Source organism: Phymastichus coffea, unplaced genomic scaffold, assembly GCF_024137745.1.
Source record: "Phymastichus coffea isolate CEN01 unplaced genomic scaffold, Cenicafe_Pcof_1.1 PCOF00015, whole genome shotgun sequence".
Taxonomy (NCBI): Eukaryota; Metazoa; Arthropoda; class Insecta; order Hymenoptera; family Eulophidae; genus Phymastichus; species Phymastichus coffea.
Window position 1 is genome coordinate 5721836 of NW_026706826.1, and position 19234 is coordinate 5741069.

The window sequence follows — 19234 nt, forward strand, 5'->3', positions numbered from 1 at the left end:
TCAACCTCTAAAAAATAGGGGATGCTACCCTTTCACTTCAAATCACCATGAAATACTTGCTCCTTTTGTAAGAAATAACCTACAATTTGTTTCACTGAAAAATATTAATTTTAAGCCGAGATATTAAAAAAAACGCTTTTTGGGGGTTAACTTTAGGGGAGGTTTTTACCCCTTAAAAGTGAAAATTAGCCGATAAAAAAAATATGTGTCTCTTATTTTTTTATGTTCTACAATATGTATCAAAATCATCAAAATCGGTGAGTTCGGGTTGGGTACCTTTCCTTGTTAGTTCACTTATTTATTCGATAAAAAAAGTGTAATTTTACATAGACTCATACCTTTATTTATTAAAACGCATTATATAAAGTTATTTATATCGTTAGTGTTAAATATTTAATACTTCCGCTATAAATATATATTTTTTATTAACGTTACAATAAAAAAGAATGAATCATATGTACAGCATTTTTAGTTATGTGTGATGCGTCATCATGCGAAAAGCCTTATCTACAGGGCTCGTGCGAAATTCTCTTCTGATTAGAGGACGCGAACGAACAATCAGCTGATGCCACTTAGCTCACATAAGCGCATATAAACAGCCTCGAGACCTCACGAAAACACCTCTCAGGACCCAGCCAATTGATGCGCACCCTTACACTTCCGCACACACACTTTCACACACAGCAACCCGGATCGATGCTCTCTCAGGAAGCCAGGCAACGAGGAAATTGAGAGCCCAGATCAGCTGATCCTGCTGACTAACGTCGCAAGGAGAGCATCGTATATACGCACTAATACCGCTGGTCACCCAATCAGCACACCCTAAGGACCGTCCGAAGCACACACGTACACACACACTAACCGACCCTCCGGGTACCGGGAAGCAGGTACGAGGAACGGCAACGGGACACGACGCTAACGCGTGAGTTGAGCGACGGCCATGCCATGCGACGCGCTCGGTAGCAAACTTAAGCCAGAGTGAGAGTGGGGAAGGGACAGAGAGAGAGTCAGCGTATGAGTGCGAGTGAGGCGACCAATAGGAGAGTGACCGAGCGCTAGAGGGAATGGGATAGGACATGCGTGTGAGCGAGATAGGTGCTACCGATACTCTCGTAGGACAAATCGGTAGGACTGGAGAGCGAGCGCGAGAAAGAGATAAAAGATAGCGACGCGAACTGACTAACAAGCGCGACTTGACCGGCCAATCATAGAGTAAGATAGGGGTAGACCAAGAAATAAGGAAATTAGGCGCCAGAACCCGACCATTAGTAAAATTATACGGGTTAATCGACCTAAATAGATGGCGCTGATGATCTGCTTGAGGATAGTTTCGACCAATAAAATAAAAACCCGCAACGAAAAGAGGAAAGGTAACGGAAGAAATGCGACGATGCCCCGCAAGACGCGGCAGTAGTAGCTGAGCAGCAGAATAGTACGGAAGTGCAGACGGCCGAATGCGAGATTAGTTATAAAGGACAAAGCACCAAAACATAAGAGAGTGCGTGTGTTTGCAGAGAGAGATGCAGAGTCTAGTAGATGCGAGCTAATTTTGAGAGCTGATTCGGAGCAGTGCAGCTAAATAGAGCAAGGGGAACCGCGGGGACAGATAAGACTGAGTACCATTTTTCTATGAAAAAACTTCGCGCTCATCCGCAATCCAGACCGCTGCCAACCGACCAATGCCGCCCAACCGTTGCGATACCGCCGTTTGTCCACCGGTTAACGAGAGTGTCCGTTTGACCGCTCATTGCGAGCTCCGCCATGTTAATCGATGACCCACGAGTGAACGGGAGTACGCGAGACCTTTCCGTGGCCATTGTTTGCCTGGATTTTACTTCATTTCTTTCTTTTTCCTTTAATTTCTGATCCGAGCCGCGCTCGCCGCGAGGATAGAACGTGATTGCATCGCGGTGCGCTATTTGCGGAATTAACGGTGAAATTCGAGCATTAGATAGACCACCGTGGGTAAACAACGCCGCACCTAACAAAGGATAATTCGATCCGTGTTGGGACGTGACGATTAGGCACCTTAGGTATTTTCTTTCTGCGAGTTATGATGTGACTGATCTTAGGCTGACCTGGGAAAACCGACCATAATTTACCCAATAAATACTTAATTTTCGTGAACTTTGTGTTGTCATTGATTTAATCTTGTGCCTTGAAACTCTGCATTCCCCCGTAGCTTATGCGATCGGATTACGCGAAGCCGGCTAGCGCGTCGACGCTGTGACGCCATTTTGTGTGCGCGTAAAATCGAGCCCCTCACCACTCTTTACCGCCCCTGGATTGCTGATATGGCGCCTTAAGACACCGCTCTGAAGACCTGCTTCTGAGAAGAGCCCTTGTCCCGATATTTTGACTAGCCGCCGCCCGCATTTCACTTCGCATGCTAGATAGGCTTTCGCGCTCCCTCTTACATTTGTAGGTGGCCAGCGAGGCCAGTGCGAGAAGAATGGATCAGCGACCCGATATTCAGCAACTAGAACCAGCCGATTCGCAGCGCTACTCGTCCTACTAACACGAGGGCGGTAGCTGGCGCCCAACAAATTTTAGCTGCAACGATTGGCTGACTGTGCCGCTGGTGGCGGTTGAGGCCGCAAGAAATAAAATTATTTTAAAAACGTGTTATTAAAAAGTTGTTCCTTTACTTATATTAATTTTATTTGAAGTGATATTATTTTTATACGATATAAAAATATAAAGTTGCAAAATAATCAATCAAAATTAACAAAAAAATATTTTGTAACCGACTTACCTGCGTACAGATTTGCAGTGTTGACTTGTATAAATATTTAATACAAAAATTAAGAGTGTGAAATGTATCACCAAAAAATAATGTCACAAAATCATCGAATAAACCAAAAAATATAATATTATGTAGCAAATTTACCTATAATTAGATGAGTTTAATTTTGTTTACTGATAATATACCAAGAGGTTTTTTTTATAAATTCTTTTTGTTTTACTTTAAAATAAATTTTTCTTGTTGTTTATAACAACTATAGTTTATTAATCAATTAAAGTTATAATAATTCTTATACAATATAGTTAATAGTAAAAACTTTTTTTCATATTTTTCCTAATTGAATGAAAATTTTAAAATCTCGTGCTCAATTAATTGCATTTGCGCAAACGCCAGTACTACACAAGTGTATTTTTTACAGCTAATGCTGCCAATCTTCACTTCACATATCATTAAAATAAATGGGTGCACTTTGGCGATTCTTTTCGATATATCGTAGACCTGAATGAAGCCCAAGGGCAGCATTTTGTTGAAGCCATAAATTCTTTCTGACTGCAATGGGAACATTTACAAGGCATCTTGGCGAAACGTTTTGGAGGTTTGCTAAATACATTGGATCTTTAATAGTCCAATAAGAAAAATGTAGTTTAATTGCTTCAATATTACATATCTTAACTCATACACATAAGCCCCAATGGTGTTGATTGAGCACCTCATGATACCAATGTGAATTTTCTAGTGATCAATAATGACTGTTATGCTTATTCAGAATGCTATTACTGTTGTATGTAGCTTTATCAGTGACATAAATATTCCAAATAATCGGAGTTTTCGTTTATCATGTTTGATGTATGACACGTGGACATTTTCTTACAATGTTTATCACTTGTTGAGGACTAGGATGGCATTGATTGTGAAGCTTGTAATTCTTATTAGATTAACCTAATATTATAAGAATATCAGCGACTTCATTGGAAGTATAGTTAGTCATTCTACATATTCAGAATCATTTATAAGATTAATTAATTCTTAGTTATTACACAGGTCTGCAAAATATAAGGTTGTGATTGTTATGGAGAAGCTGTTAGTCATATCCGAAGTAATTTTCAGTGTAGAACTCTAATCCAGGTTCAGAATTACTTTATCACGTCAGATTTTTGAGTAATCTTAACCTAAAAATGCGAAAAACACGGTTATTCGACATATTTGAGCATCCATAACATCTTAATTTTTTATTATTTTTTAAATCCAAAATAACCATTAGAAAGAGCTACTCTCAAGCTTTCCATATCACTATTATATTAATATATATGATAATCAGTTTTTAAATCGGAGATATCGTCGATTGAAAAGAACTAAATTACAGGTATTGCAATGACCAATATATGAACAGAAAAAATGACAGAACGTGTATATTCCTTTGATGAATCTTTGTTAAACAAGGCATTATATTAACAAAAAGTCTTAAATAACTGGTAGCGCTCGGTTTATAAAACCTTAATAAGCTATAATCCCATAACCTCAAACAGAATAACATCAAGCCCACGACAGGTAGGGCTCTGTTATTGTAAACCGAAATAAGTTGTGACTCCAAAAGATAATAACATCAAACCCACGATAGGTAGGGCTCTGCTGTTTCAAACCCAAGTATGTTGTCATTTTTGCTGTTCATACATCGGTCATTGGGAAACTTGTAATTCAGTTCTTTTCAATCGATGATATCTCTGGAAATCACTTCGGAAATGGCAATTATCTAGTCTATAACAAAACCATGCTAACCTGTGTTATTTATTCATTAATTTATCAAACAGTAATATTGGGCACTTCACGTAAAAATTATGAGAGGTAAAAAGTTTTATTGCTCAGCAGTTAAAACGTCTTAGCTTAAAAAATCTAACAGCATTTGAAAGAGCAGGTAAAAATCTAAAAAAAGTGCTATTTTGAAGTTAAAAAAAATTATACCTAAATTTTTTTTATAGATAGTAAAAAGAGATAAAAAACGTAAAAAATCATGTATCATTTTGACCTGCTGCAGATTTAGTACTTGTAACGATAATTTGAAAAATCAGCGAAGTAGTTTTAAAAATGAGAAGTGGCCCATTTTTTAAAATCATTTTTCATCATAGTTGGAGTAATTTTTTAAAAAAACGTGTTTTTTTAAAAACAAATATTTAAAAAATTTAGATAGAGAAGAACTTTTTTTCGCTTTATTACTCAATTACACTGTCTATAAGACATTGGCAAAATGTATTTTGATTTATTTTACATGTGGGATATATTTGAAAAAAAAACTGTATTCTTCTATGTAAATATGTACTTCTATGTAAAGCTTACATTATTTGAGGATGTATGGTATTTTATATTTGTGAGTCTTGACATTGTAAGTGTAGTGAGCATTAAGCTTTTTACTAGACAATTAAGATGCTCTCTTAGATGTATCTTCGTTGTATATATTTCATCATTTTTAATCGATAAATTTAATTCTTTCCTAATTATTACCTTTGTAACAAAACATAGTACATTTCAGATCGATCGTAAGGCTGTGTTTTGAAATCTTTCAATGCTCACTGTATTTGACTTTGTAGCATATTTAAATGCCACATGTTCGGACTGGTTTAGTTATGCTCTTGTAAATTAAGATTTTAATATTGATTGATAGTTTGGATTTGCTGTCTATTAACTAGTTACATTTACTCAACTGAATATTGAGCTGTTTGTGATTAGTTCAAATGTATTCTCTTCACGTAAGTCGCTGATCACGTAAGTACATGCTAAGGTATTTCTTTTTACTTCTTGAAGTATTGGTTTCTTATTGATTTGTAGTAGTGAACAGGTTCCTTTTTTTAACGTAAAAGTTACCTGTATTGATTTGGTATAACTTATGGTTATTCTTCATTTTTTGAACCAGAGTAGTATCTTACCTAGATATTTTTACACGATACAAGAGGCAGTAGTGGGATTTGAATGGGGTTTTCGAATGAATTTGTCGTATATGTATGTGATGATGCCTACATTTATTGGCTAGAACTTAGTGTGTTCATTGCTAATATTAACCTTGAATTTTCTAGATTTTAAGTATGATTTTATGATCAGATATAGTCTCTCTGGTAGGACTTTATTTAGTTTATGTAGTAAGTTCCTGTACCAAACTTTATTAAAAGTTCGTCAAGAAATACTACATTACAATATTCATTGTTTCCAAAGACATACTGTGGAGGTGATTCTGTTTATTTGTTCCACTGTATCGTGATTCTTTCTAAACAAAACTGGTAATCGGGCACTATTTTCTATTCTATCAATACTTTATTAAATCTTCCTTGCATTGCTCTTTCACATATTGTTGAGAGTACGACAACAAGCTTATTGGTCTGTATGATGAAACAAACTCGGGTGGTTTACTGGGTTTAAGAATGAGTATTCTTATAACCACTTTCCATGCTTTAGAAAAGTAGAAATATTTGAGTATCGCGTAAATTATAATTTTTATATATCTTTTTGACTCTTTGACAAAGTTCTTTAAGTATCTTTTCATTTATTTTGTCATGTCCAAGGCACTTTTTACTATTTAGATTGACGATTTTGATATTTATTAAAATGAATCGACTGGCAGCTAGGATAAAGAACATAAACAAATTAATTTACTGGCAATACTGTCAACTATATTTTTATTGTAAAATAAGTTACGACGTTTCGTCTACATAGTGAGTAAACCTTTTCAAGTCACTAAAAATGTACACATATACAATACATATAAATAATGCTATGATGGTTCATTATTATTTAATCGGTACCGCAAGCCTACATATGCTGGTTTATATTTAAATTATTTATCTCATACACCGGTTTCACAAAAAATAGCTATTGTTTATATGTTAGTAGACAAAGCCATAAGGTTGTCTCATTCATCTTTTCATAACGAAAATTTAAACTATATTTATAATATATTACTAGCGAATAACTATCCTTTAAAATTTATTAAAAAATATGTAAGTATTGGAATGAGTAGGATTTTTAGTGATATCTCTCAAAATTTAAATAGTAGCAACTCAGTAATTGCAAAACGTGATTTTATTGTTTTGCCTTTTCTAAAAAATTCTGAAAAATTGTTTAAGAGGATAGCAAACAAATACAATCTCACTGTGATTTTTAAATGTTGTAATAAGTTGAATATGTTTAATAATTTAGGCAAAGACTCTATTCCAAAGTCTAACAAATCATGTATTGTTTACAAGATTGACTGTGAAAATTGTGATGTGAGTTACACGGGACAATCAAACCGTAGGTTGCACACAAGAATTAAGGAACATATTTCAGATTGTAAACATAATAGAATTCGTTCAGCACTTGTTTTACACATGAGAGAGACAGGTCATAATTTCAATTTTAATTTAAATAATATTAAAATTTTAGATCATGAAAACTTTTATTTTGAACGTCTTATATTTGAAATGCTTTTTATTGCAAAGTTTAACAATGTCAATAAAATTCAAGATACACAAAATTTAAAAGCTATATTTAAAAATTATATTGGGCTATTATAGAGTTGTTGTATGAAAATACTGTTTGTTTGGATTGAGTACTATTTTCTCTCTCTTTCCGAAGGTTTGTCATTGTGTGTATAGCTTTATATATTCATATTTCTATGTGTTTGATCATTGTGAGTTGGACTTTGGAAGGCAATGTTAGTTTGACTCTTGGTTTAATGAGTATTAGTAGCTATATTGCTACGATAGAATACAAATGTCACATTGGCTTTGACATGGTTTTTCACCAAAATTTTTTTATCTGCGTTGTTTTTGCATTATTGATTTGAGTGAGTGATATTCTTATTATAATATTTTATAGCATTATTTATATGTATTGTATATGTGTACATTTTTAGTGACTTGAAAAGGTTTACTCACTATGTAGACGAAACATCGTAACTTATTTTACAATAAAAATATAGTTGACAGCATTGCCAGTAAATTGTTTTGTTTATGATTTTGTTATTTATTTCCTTAACTTTTATTTTATTGAATATGTATTCCTCGTCATTACTCGCTTTTGTGTCACTTAGTATTGCAATTTCTTTTTCTTCTGTTATATATCTGTGGAGTGTTAAATATATTTTCCAGGTTTTAGGCAAAGACAGCTGCATTTTTAAAATTAGTTTTAGCTCACGTTTTATTGGTTTTTAGTATGATGCAGCTGCTTTTATGGTATAAGATACACAAGACATTTTTTCCATCATTGAGTATGCCTAGTTTCTTTAAATCGAATTTTGAAGCTTTTAAATCGCTCTAAAAATTCAAATTTCACACCAACAATTTTGCGTCCTTATAGGATTTGAAAAATCCTATAATTAGATTTTTTATTTTTTTTAGCTCAAACATTGACTGAGTTATCATGAAAAAATCCTAAATCACAAAAATTGGTCTGTATAAGGTCTCATATGAGTTTAGGGATCTGAAAATCTAGGAAAAGAGGTTTTTGTACATGACAAACAGTTACTATCTCAAAATCGTTGGGTGTCGATTTGACCATATTAGTCAGCTAAACCCTTTCTAATTAGAAAAAAATGCAAAAACGCTATAAAATATGTAACGGAGAATCAGCGATCGTTCCCGTCTGGGTAGCTCGTGACCGTCCGCACAAATTATTTATTTGGGGATTCGGGAAGCAAAAGACGTTCCCACGACTGAATAACGCGTCGAGCACAACCACGTTAAACGCAGAAATTCGAAGTCGGGATGAGGAGTGATACAGCGGCGAATAAATATATATATGTCGAGAACCTTAGGTGATGAATCAATTCTAAAGTCAGATTCGAATTTGGCGCATCGAAAACCTTCGCAAATATACTACCACGTTTTTGGATTTTTTTAGATGTTGTCCTGTATTATCATTACGGGAACTAAATTTGTAGTGAGTTAAAATGAGACAATATTTCTTGTGTTTTTTCATTCCTTTTTAATAATTATAAAAAAATCAAGTTTAAATTTTTATAACTTCGTAATAACATGTTTTGAAAATTTTTACCAACTTTTTAGATGATGCCTCGGCTGCTACGTGGCCTCGGCACTCTACCCCCACTTATCACCAACGCGCCTCGACGTAATCCGCTGAGGCTCTCCTTAGATACGTAAATAACTAATAATATATAATATATAATATATAGTGTGGGAACATAGTTTGACGTTGTATATTTGATAAACATTTGCAAGATATAAATACTACACTACTGAAAAAAATGAATTCCAGCGGTTGATGAATGATAAGAAAAAATTGTTACAAAAAAATTATTTTTTTTTAAATGTTACGTCTCAAGCTAGAGTAGACACCAAACGCTGAAATATTACCAAGCGATCGCTTACATGAGAAAACTTATTTTAAAGCTTCTCATACAAGAATGCCTAACTATGCAGATTTGTTGCTTTCCACAGCCGCGAAAAGGCACGCGTATATCTGCGAGTCGAGGTTGCCTTTTGCAGAATTGACAAATATGCATATTAGTACTAGACGTGTACTTATGACTATAAAATCACGAAGGCGAGACAGAGGAGTAGCGCTTCCCTCTCTCTCCGTCTCTCGGTTCCATCTAATCACTTTTCTTAATTTTTCGACTTGTTTTGTCTTTCTCGCCTTCCGAAATAGTTTCTAGAGAAATACATTCAAAAAATTAAACTCTCCGTCAATGTCTTTCAACTTCTGTGGCATACATGACTGTAAGTGATGCTTCGAGCATACTTTACATTCGATTGACAAGATTAAGAAGTCGGAGGAGAGTCCCCTATTATCAGGGGAAGAGAAAGACGGGATATGACAGAAAAAATAACGTTTTTTTTTTAAAATTAATAATTTTTCGACGTTAAATTAACAAAAAAACAATTTTTGTTTAGTCATTATCATTCGTTAACATTTAAGCAATAAGATGTTCCCTTAATTCTTTTCAAAAGTTTAACGATTCGTTCCGAACAAACGGCTTTACCGATCGGTTCAACCGATTAGCTTGAAAATTGATAAGAATTTCGGGTATGTATTGAAATAAAAAAAAACCTACAACCATTAGTACTTTTCTAAATTTTCTTTCTAAATTATAAATTTTTTTCTAATTCTTTCTAAAATAACCCGAAAAGCCATTTTTTCGTACATTTTTCAAATTAATTTGAATTTGAATAATTATTTAATTATTAATTAATTTTTCAATAACCAATGAATAGGTTTCGTAGTTAATTTATTTTAGTTTTTAAAACTGCTTCTTTATTTGCTGTACGATTATTGGTTATTGAATGAAGAAAATTGATTTCTTGTTCTTTTCCTTAGAATTGTGCAGATAAAAAAACTTAATTGGAATATTCTAAAACTAGAAACTTCAACTTTTAAAATGCTTTTTCTTCATCTTGATATAATCATTTTTCACGAAAAAACAGTCCGTCAAAAATTGTCGAAAATCGCCGAAAAATTAAGGCTTCTTTTGTTCTTTTAATTTTTTCCAGTAGTGTATAACATGTATAACTTTAAGATTTTTAACATCTTCCAAGCCATGAATAAAGTATATGTTACTTATTCATGCCAATTAAGTTTTCTCCAAAAAATTTGTGCCAATTTTCAAGCGTTTAAAAAAATGTATGTATATGCATATAAAATGAAATTGTCAATACTTGAATTGATACAATACAATACAATTTTTTTTCATGACTACAAGTACTTGTAAATATAAAAATTTACGCATTCCTAACATAACCTCGAAAGAAATATTTAAAATAAAAAATAGAAATTTATAATCGTAAATAGTTGCAATAAGAATAGTTAGCTTCGGCATCTTATTTGTTTAAATTGTAAGTTATGACAAGTATCGGAAGCTGCTTTTCTATGAAAAATATATTATATTTACTTAGTTTTCATTATTTATGTTATTAATTAAAAGATAATTAAATATTTATTCATAATTAAATATTAGCTCTCATCCTAATTTTGTGCTTCAAACTTAAAAATCAATAGTGCTATTAGGTTCAGAACATAAAAAAATATGTATGTAATTATGTTCAATCAAATTTCGTTGAAACAAATATTACTGTTTTTCACTGATAGTAAGGATTTTTATTACATGTGAATTATTTTTCTTTTTTTCTTTATGTATATTAACATTTTAGGTGTTGCTTACTACGAGTACTTTCAATTTTTAGTTTTTGATAATCGTTTGAAGTAATCATTGAGAATTGCAAAACCATGTTTTTTACTAATAAATCATAAACTATTGCAGTAATATGTAACGAGTTTTGGAAATCACATAAAATCTTCTACCAAATCTCTTGAAAAAATTTAAATAAGTAAAAATTTTAGTTGAACTTGGGCTCGCAGAAAAATTATGCTGAGCGTAAAAGTAACCAAGTGGTGGGAAATTGAAATATCATCGAGAAAAAAATATATGTCGCAGTTATAGTTCTAGTCACTCAGTTTTCCTATACCCTTTTCAGACTTTAAGAATACATTTACAATCTTATTAAGGCATTCTCTTTTTTCATACTCCATTTTACCCTTCCTTCATTCATTGAAATGTATAGGATTATTGTATTTCATAGCAGTCACTATTCACATCTATAGGCGTAAATCCTTCTTTGTTACTATAGTTATAGTTTAAAGAGAGATCCGTATCACAAGAGTTTTGATGTTAATTTTGACATACACTTTTTTTAAATAAATATTGATACCCACCAGGAATCGAATCTAGGTCTTCCACATCGGAATCCGATACTATTCACTGAATCACCGTAGCTCAAAACAGATGTAGTAATTGTAGAGTTTGGCGCTCACCATTCAACTTTAATATTACTTATCTCCGAAAGTATCTAGTTTCATTAATGTTTTTTTATATGATTGAATAAGTACAATCTAAATATATAATCTAATTTTGTGACGGGCGAATCGGTCGTTGAATTCGATCGCCCAGTTCGCCTCTCTCTCTCTTCCGCGTGCCTTCCCCTGAGCCGCTGCCACATCGGTCTTGGTTGAGTAAAACCGAGTATCGACGCACGATGTGGCTTTGTTGCAGGTCTGATTCCTGATCGGCGGAGATGCCTGGCGTTGGAGGGATAGGCGTGAGCGGGGAGCAGAGGAGGAGAGAGAGAAATAGTGTCGCCGGCATGAGCCGCACATGTGTGCGTAGCCGGCGGCGCTCGGCCGTTTTTGAGTGCCTATAGGGAGGGGCGCGTAAGAAATCGCGGAAGGCGTGAGATCGCAGTCAGTAGAGTTTTGACCGGCAATTAATTGCCAGCTAGTCAAGCTTCGCGACCAGAACGAGTGTTTGTGCGGTTAATTGCCATATAGCGACCATCAGCAAGAAGGAAGACCGGCTGCATCGAGAATCCCGCCTTTGAAAGACAACATCGTTTGCTCAGAGGACGTGGACTTCAGCAGCAGCGCTCCCTCTCAAGGTCAGGTACCCTTTTTGGTTTCTCGGTGCGCACCTCGATTTCTCTCTCTCCTAGCATCGTATAGGCCGGACGCGGACGAGCGGTTGTATGCGTGAACTCGCATCGCCCTCGCGGAATTCGCGAGATACGTTGTAAGGTGACGTTCTGTTTCCTGTGCGTTAATTCGCACGGAACGAACTTAGCCCGGACTCGGCCGGCGCACACGTCAACGCCGGATGTATATTATTGTAGCAATAAAGAGTAAAATAGTTGAATTGATGAGTTTATTCTGTTTAAACCTGTCTCTCTTGTAATTGATTAAATTGCGATTATCGATATTACCGGACGACATAGCCCTCGTTAAATTTTCGCGACGAAGCGAATGCGCCTTCCGAGCCTTGCCCCTTAAATAATTTGTGACGCAACGTTGTTCGGGCTTAAATTACTAACGTACGTGTTACAATTTCATGTACGACGTATACAGCACGTCTATTACATTATACTTTCCGACACTTCAACCTCCCACCATTTGCTTATATTCATGCTTAGACAAACTTAGTCCGATGTTTGATTGCAACTTTCTATTTAAACTTATTTTAACCTTTGGTATAAATGGAGTATTTATAGATCAATTAATTTAATTTTAAAAACTCGCTTAAAAAATTCAATAATTAATGGTTGAGCAATATATTTTGCAAGATCATGTAAAGAAAATGTTTAATTGACGGGACCTATATTTTGTACATATCACACATAAAATAAAAACTACATCACTATGAAGAAATATCCAAATTTTGTACAGAATATGTACGAAATTTGTACAAGAATATATAAAAAGTCTTGATAAATCTTGTGCAATACTCGCACAAAATTCGTTTACAGAATTTTTCTGAAAAAAATGTTTACAAAATTTGTCCAAGTTTGGTGCAAATCTTATACGAGTTGTATAAATTTTATATAAAATTTATACGAAATTTGTACAAATTTTGTTCTCAATAATCGACTTTTTTTTTAAAATTAAATAAAGAAATAATATACGCATATTATGAATAAAATAATGCGAACAGTTTCTATTATAAACAACTCTTCGATAATATTTTGGAATAAGAATGTTGGGTATCTGACATTATATTTTCTAAACAATTATATATTTTACCGACTTCAGAGTATTTTATTTTTGCATACACTATACAAGAAATACTTATCTATCTAATTTATATTCCACGTTTTTCAATATATTTGGATTATAGCTTTGTTTTAAATAATTACACGAAAAAAACTACTGATACTGTTATATAAAAAACAAAATATTTTTGAAAAAAAAAAAATTTCACTATTTAACGATAATTATTTTAAGTTATTTTCTGTATGAAACTATTGAAAAACTTGATATGCTAAGTATGGACTATAATAAATCTTATACGTAAATTAATCCTACAATTCTGATCTGCTGTCGTGAAGTTCCTCCAAAATCATAAAAAAATTTATTAAATTAAACAAACCTCACATAACACAGTTTCTAGGTTTGCAAATAGTTTCTAATTTTATAAAGATATATTCTCTTTTCTCTCGCGGTCTGAATGTCAAGATGTTGTGCTGATCGAAACTTATGTAGTTAAGTGTTTGGGCGTGTTTGCGTATACTAATGTGCTTCACAAGGGAAAATTCCCAACCCTCCGCCTCCGATTATTCTGCAATTGAGATGTTATAGTCCATAAAAAAATAAATGACCCGTGTTTTTTTTATCGGCGGAAAAAGTTATGTAGAGTATGATACCCACCCCCAAAAGTCAGCCCTAAAAGCAGTATTATAGCAATATATTAGGGCCTACAATGACTCGGTCGCTAGGGCAACGGACTTACACCCAGTAGACCCAGGTTCGAGTCCTAGTCCATAGTGATTGATACAAGCACGACTGAAAAAAGTTTCATTTGCTTTGTTCTCAAACACATTGCAAGCCTCGTCGCTGATTAGCACTGATAGAGAACGAATAGAGCATAAATACGACGTTAAACAAACAAAAAACAAATTATAGCAATATCTAGTTGTAATGAATATTTTTCAATGAAACTAAAAGGAATAAACTGCTCATAAAGAAGTAACAGAGCCTCATAAATTTTGTTCCTAGGGTTTATAAGTTCTACATTGTGCAGAGAAAAAAACGATATTTTTAAGTGTATTTTTAACCTAAAAACTCAAAAAATTATCTTAAAAATATTAAAAATCTGCTTTTTTATAGTAGAAAACAATAAAACAAAATTTACGTAATTTTGTGTTTTTCTATTATCTATTATTTTGAGAGTTAACTACCCTTAAGCTTTATTATTACAATAAAGGAAATTGTCAGTCGTAAATTATGCTGGTTATTTCATGTGCTATGACGCTTTAGCAAGTGGAAGATATATACTTTTGTTTTGAAGAATGAACTATGTAGAAAGTGAAAGATACCCCCGAAGTTTATCCTCAACATCATTTTACAGTGAAATATTTGTAATTTATACACAGTGTTCAACAACAAAAAATTCTTTAAAAAAATGTAAGATATATATTCATAGATTTCGTGTAGAGGGATTGCGACTCCCTACGTTATTTAAGGTCAAACTATGTTTTCAAATGTGCTGTTACCAATTTTTTAAGAAAAAACATAGTTTATAAAATTCCACATAAAATCTAAGATAAAAGTATATAGCTTTCATTCTCAGGAGTTATATCACCTATGTTGTAGAATGAATAGAACATTTATTTGATACCCTGATGATCTATCACCCCGAACCCTTATATCTTAATTTCCTGAACCCTCGAGCAGGTTACCCTATCACGCTGTAACCCCGAACCCTTACACTCCAATTTGCTTAAATCTCGAGCAGGTTAGCCTGCAACACTGTAACCTCGAATACCTACACCCCAATTTTCTTAACCCTCGAGCAGATTACCCTGCCACGCCTTAATCCCGAATAGACCCTAATTTTCTTAACGCAAAATCAGGCGATTTTTTGAAGTTCGAAATAATTATGGTGAGTTTTGTTTTTAAATAAATCATTATTACTATAATCCCTGATAAAATTCGATTATTATGGTATTACTACAAAAATTCATTAGACAAACTGATTTTTTAAAAGTAATATGTATATACACACTGTTTCAGACCACTCTTACACCCTTTTTAAAATCTGAAATACGTGTTTGTGTGAAAAATAGTTCAAATAAAAGTTGCTAAACTCTGAAAGGCACATATTGTGGTGACCTTGAAGGTCAGTTTCAAGGCCATTTCAAGGTCAACTTTGTTTTCTTAAATATGTGATGTTCGTATCACCTATTATTTATATTATTATTCGTACTCTTGTGGTCTATCGCGTTAATCAGTAAGAATTTGTTTAAATTTTCAAAAAGCTTCTAAATATTAACTTTGAAATAAAATAATAAATGAATATGTATAATCATATGAGTTAGATTTGAAGGAAAGTCAGATTTTGCCCTAGTTTCTTATGGTGCGAATTGTCCCAGAAGCAGAACTAAAGTCTTTCTTATAAAGGATATAATTCAGCCCAAGTTTCTTATATCGCGAAATGTTCTATAAGTTGAGCATGAATTATAGGAAATGAAAGGATTTTCTGAGTTAATCACAATGAGAGAAAGAACTTAGGTATTAGCCAAGTTTATCCAATCTCATGTCCTTTGCAAGGCTTGGAGTCAATGCCATCCTGTGCAATAATCAGCGTATTTATACACATATTTTCCCGCCTGGGGAGAGTTCTCTTCGAGAAGTTTTCGAATCTTCGAGAAGTATTCGCAAATTTTGAGAAATGAATTTTCTAAATTTACAAGTAAATAAACATTAATACTAAAGTTTTAACACATGTGAACTTTACAAAATTAGTTATTGGTCGTTTTAGTGTAATTTATAATTATCACAAATAGTATCGTCAAAAGTTATTAACTAATAAAGTGAATTAATGTAATATTACAATATTTACAATAGAACAATATGAAATATTTACATAACTTTATAGTTTATTAATTTTAGAAGTAATTTCTAAAAAAAAATACTCAAATTAGTACAAACAATATTATCTTCACATTACTTAAAACTTTTGCTATTACCTTTAAAATGGCGTAAAGTTTTTTATTCTACAACTCTTTTTCGCTGAGATATAAAACTTTAAAGTTTGGCAAATTTCGCCTCAGGGTGGGCAAAAGTACGTGCTGGGCACTGTAAATCACAATCGATGATTTACGTGACAAACCAACATCAAACTATAGAGTGACCAAAGAAACCTCACTCACCAAATGCAGTTCATGTAATTCGAACTGCAACATGTGTTATTTTTCTTTGATAGTATATGCGTAAATCTATTTAATAGTCCATTTTAGACGATAGAAGGAAACCGCTAGATTGAAGTTGAATCTTGATATGCCTCGAAACCGCAATCGTCGATGTATGTCGTAAACCAATATCTAATTGTAGAGAAAGCTTAGACACCTTGATTTGATATAGGTTTGCGTGGTGCCAAATGAAAAATACGTTTTATTTACTTAAAAAATATATAAACATATTAGATAAGTGTACTTTAGTAGATTACTAATAGAACTTTTCTTGACATAGTGTTTTGTTTTTGAATATCAACATTATGTCAAATGACAATTGAAATTCACGTTATACATAATTTATTGAAAACATTTTACATAAGTGCAATTGTAGAAACCATACCTATATTAAACGATACTGAGAAGCAGCTACGATTATGTTGAAAAAATATTGAAAAAAATCATTGAAACGAATTCAGACGTTGAATGTGAAACAAGTAACGACTTATCTTTTCTGGATGATGATTTCGATATTAATCCAGAAGTAATCAACGATGAATCTGAAGAAATACATGGTGTACATTATGTCGAGGTACCTACTTATACGGCAACAAATATAGCAGTTGATGATAGATACAAAAGAAAAGCTGTTGATTACTAGGAAAATGGTAAAAAGAAAAAACTATCCTTCAGTTCCGTCCAAAGTAAATATAAACTACTTACGTTAGAACGTTAGTTGAGAACATGGAAACAGTAAATTTTTGTGGAATAGGAAGAGACAATTTGTTTAAAGTTTCAGAATATACTCTATAACAATTTATATATGCTTTAGATCGGAAGTTAATAATGTATAATTTGGATTTTCACAGATGGGCTTTACAAAAAAAGTATAAGTTAGATACGCCTTGGTTCATGGCTTGACCGAAGTAAATGTTACTATTTAAAAGAAAGCATAAAATTGTATCCAGTAAAATAATTAAATATGTGAAGACAGTATGAAAATGACAGTTGAAAATGAGCCTAATTTATAGTTAGATTGTTGAAATTTTATTAACCTCTAAAAACTGAATTATAAATCAAAAGAACAAATAATATATATCATTCTGATCACAGTTAATTCAATTTGGAAATGTACGAGGTCTGTCCGGAAAGTATCGGGCCTACGTTTATATCTTCGCGCCATAGTGTTCGAGCGACCTCTATCGGACAGAAACGTCAACAGTAAAACCTCACGACTCTATTGGTTACTTACTGACACCTGCCGGACGTATAGTTCATGCGCAGCGTGTCTTTGTTTACAGTGCCTTTTTCGTGTTCGTCGGATTTTGATATTATCAAAAATGACTGAAAAACAAGATCAACGAATTTTGCTGAAAAACAATGCATCAAATTTTGTTTTCAACTCGGAAAAACGAGTTCGGAAACTATTGAAATGATGCAAAAGGCCTTCGGAAGCGAGTGTATGAGGATAACACGAATAAAAGAGTGGTATAAATGGTTCAAGGATGGTCGCATTTCTGTCGATAGCGATTCTCGTTCCGGCCGACCTGCGACGACAAAAACCGCAGATAATATTGAGTGGGTGCGACTTGCAATCGAACAAGATCGTCGTATGACAGTGCGAGAACTAGAAGAAGACCTTGGGATACCAAAAACTATCATTTCAGAAATTTTAACCGAAAATTTAGGAATGAAACGCGTGTGTGCGAAATTCATCCCAAAATTGCTCAAAGCAGAGCAGAAGAACATTCGCTTAGAAATCGCTCTGGTCAATCTGGAAATGGTCAATAATGATGATAATGTGATTAGAAAAGTTATTACAGGTGATGAATCATGGGTTTATGGTTATGATCCTGAAATAAAACAACAATCTTCACAGTGGAAGCATTCTGAATCGCCAACCAAAAAAAGCACGTCAAAGTCGGAGAAATGTTAAGTCAATGTTGATTGTTTTTTTCGATTGTGAAGGTGTACATCACGAATATGCACCAACAGATCAGACAATCAATAAAGAATACTACGTTAAAATTTTAAAACGTTTGCGTGATGCAGTAAGAAGAAAACGGCCGTACTTTTGGGAACGTGGTGACTGGCTTCTCCATTACGATAATGTGCCAGCGCATTCATCCAATCTTATGCAGCAGTTTTTGAGCAAACAAAATATCGCATTGCTTCGACAACCTTCATACAGTCCCGACATAGCCCCTTGTGACTTTTGGCTGTTTCCAAAACTAAAAAAACCACTCAAAGGACAACGATTCGATGATAAAACAACGGTTGAAAACAATGCGACGAGTGTACTTAAGGCTATCTCTAAAAGTGAGTTCCAGGACTGTTTTGAAAAGTGGAAACATCGATGGAACCGTGTTATTCAATCAAGTGGGGATTATTTTGAAGGATGCCACCCACCGGATGATAAAGAATAACGCTAGGACGACAATATAAAGGTAGGCCCGATACTTTCCGGACAGACCTCGTATACTGTCATAACATTGATTGAAAAGGTATAAAGACAGTCGAATTTGTAGTACAATCAATATCATTGACTATGCTTAGTTATACGATTCAACCGATAATATCTGCAGAAGATACTGTTACGAATGCAATTTATAATATCGAATTCGTACGTTTGTATCCACGGCAATGTCAGAATAAATATTTTTGTTGTTGTTTAGTTTGTTGACGCCTGAGCGTCAAAGTGAAAGCATCACGTTTGTGTTTCAATAAAGTTTTAGTTTGTGTTATTTGCGTATTTTTATTGCATATACGAAAACGTAACAATACATTGCTT

General features: G+C 33.5%; 1 protein-coding gene across 7 annotated transcripts in view; it reads right to left on the minus strand.

The window, feature by feature from the left end:
- Window positions 1-19234, minus strand: part of LOC131675033 (latrophilin Cirl-like) — a 795927-nt gene that overhangs the window by 115662 nt on the left and 661031 nt on the right. The window contains exon 14 of one of the 7 annotated variants that reach the window (XM_058953852.1): window positions 3185-3361. The exons of the other annotated variants lie outside the window; for them this stretch is intronic. Within the exon in view, the coding sequence (XP_058809835.1) occupies window positions 3186-3361 (176 nt within the window). The 3' untranslated portion in view covers window position 3185. Of the gene's footprint in view, window positions 1-3184; window positions 3362-19234 lie in introns of those variants that run through there. 7 annotated transcript variants of the gene reach the window in all.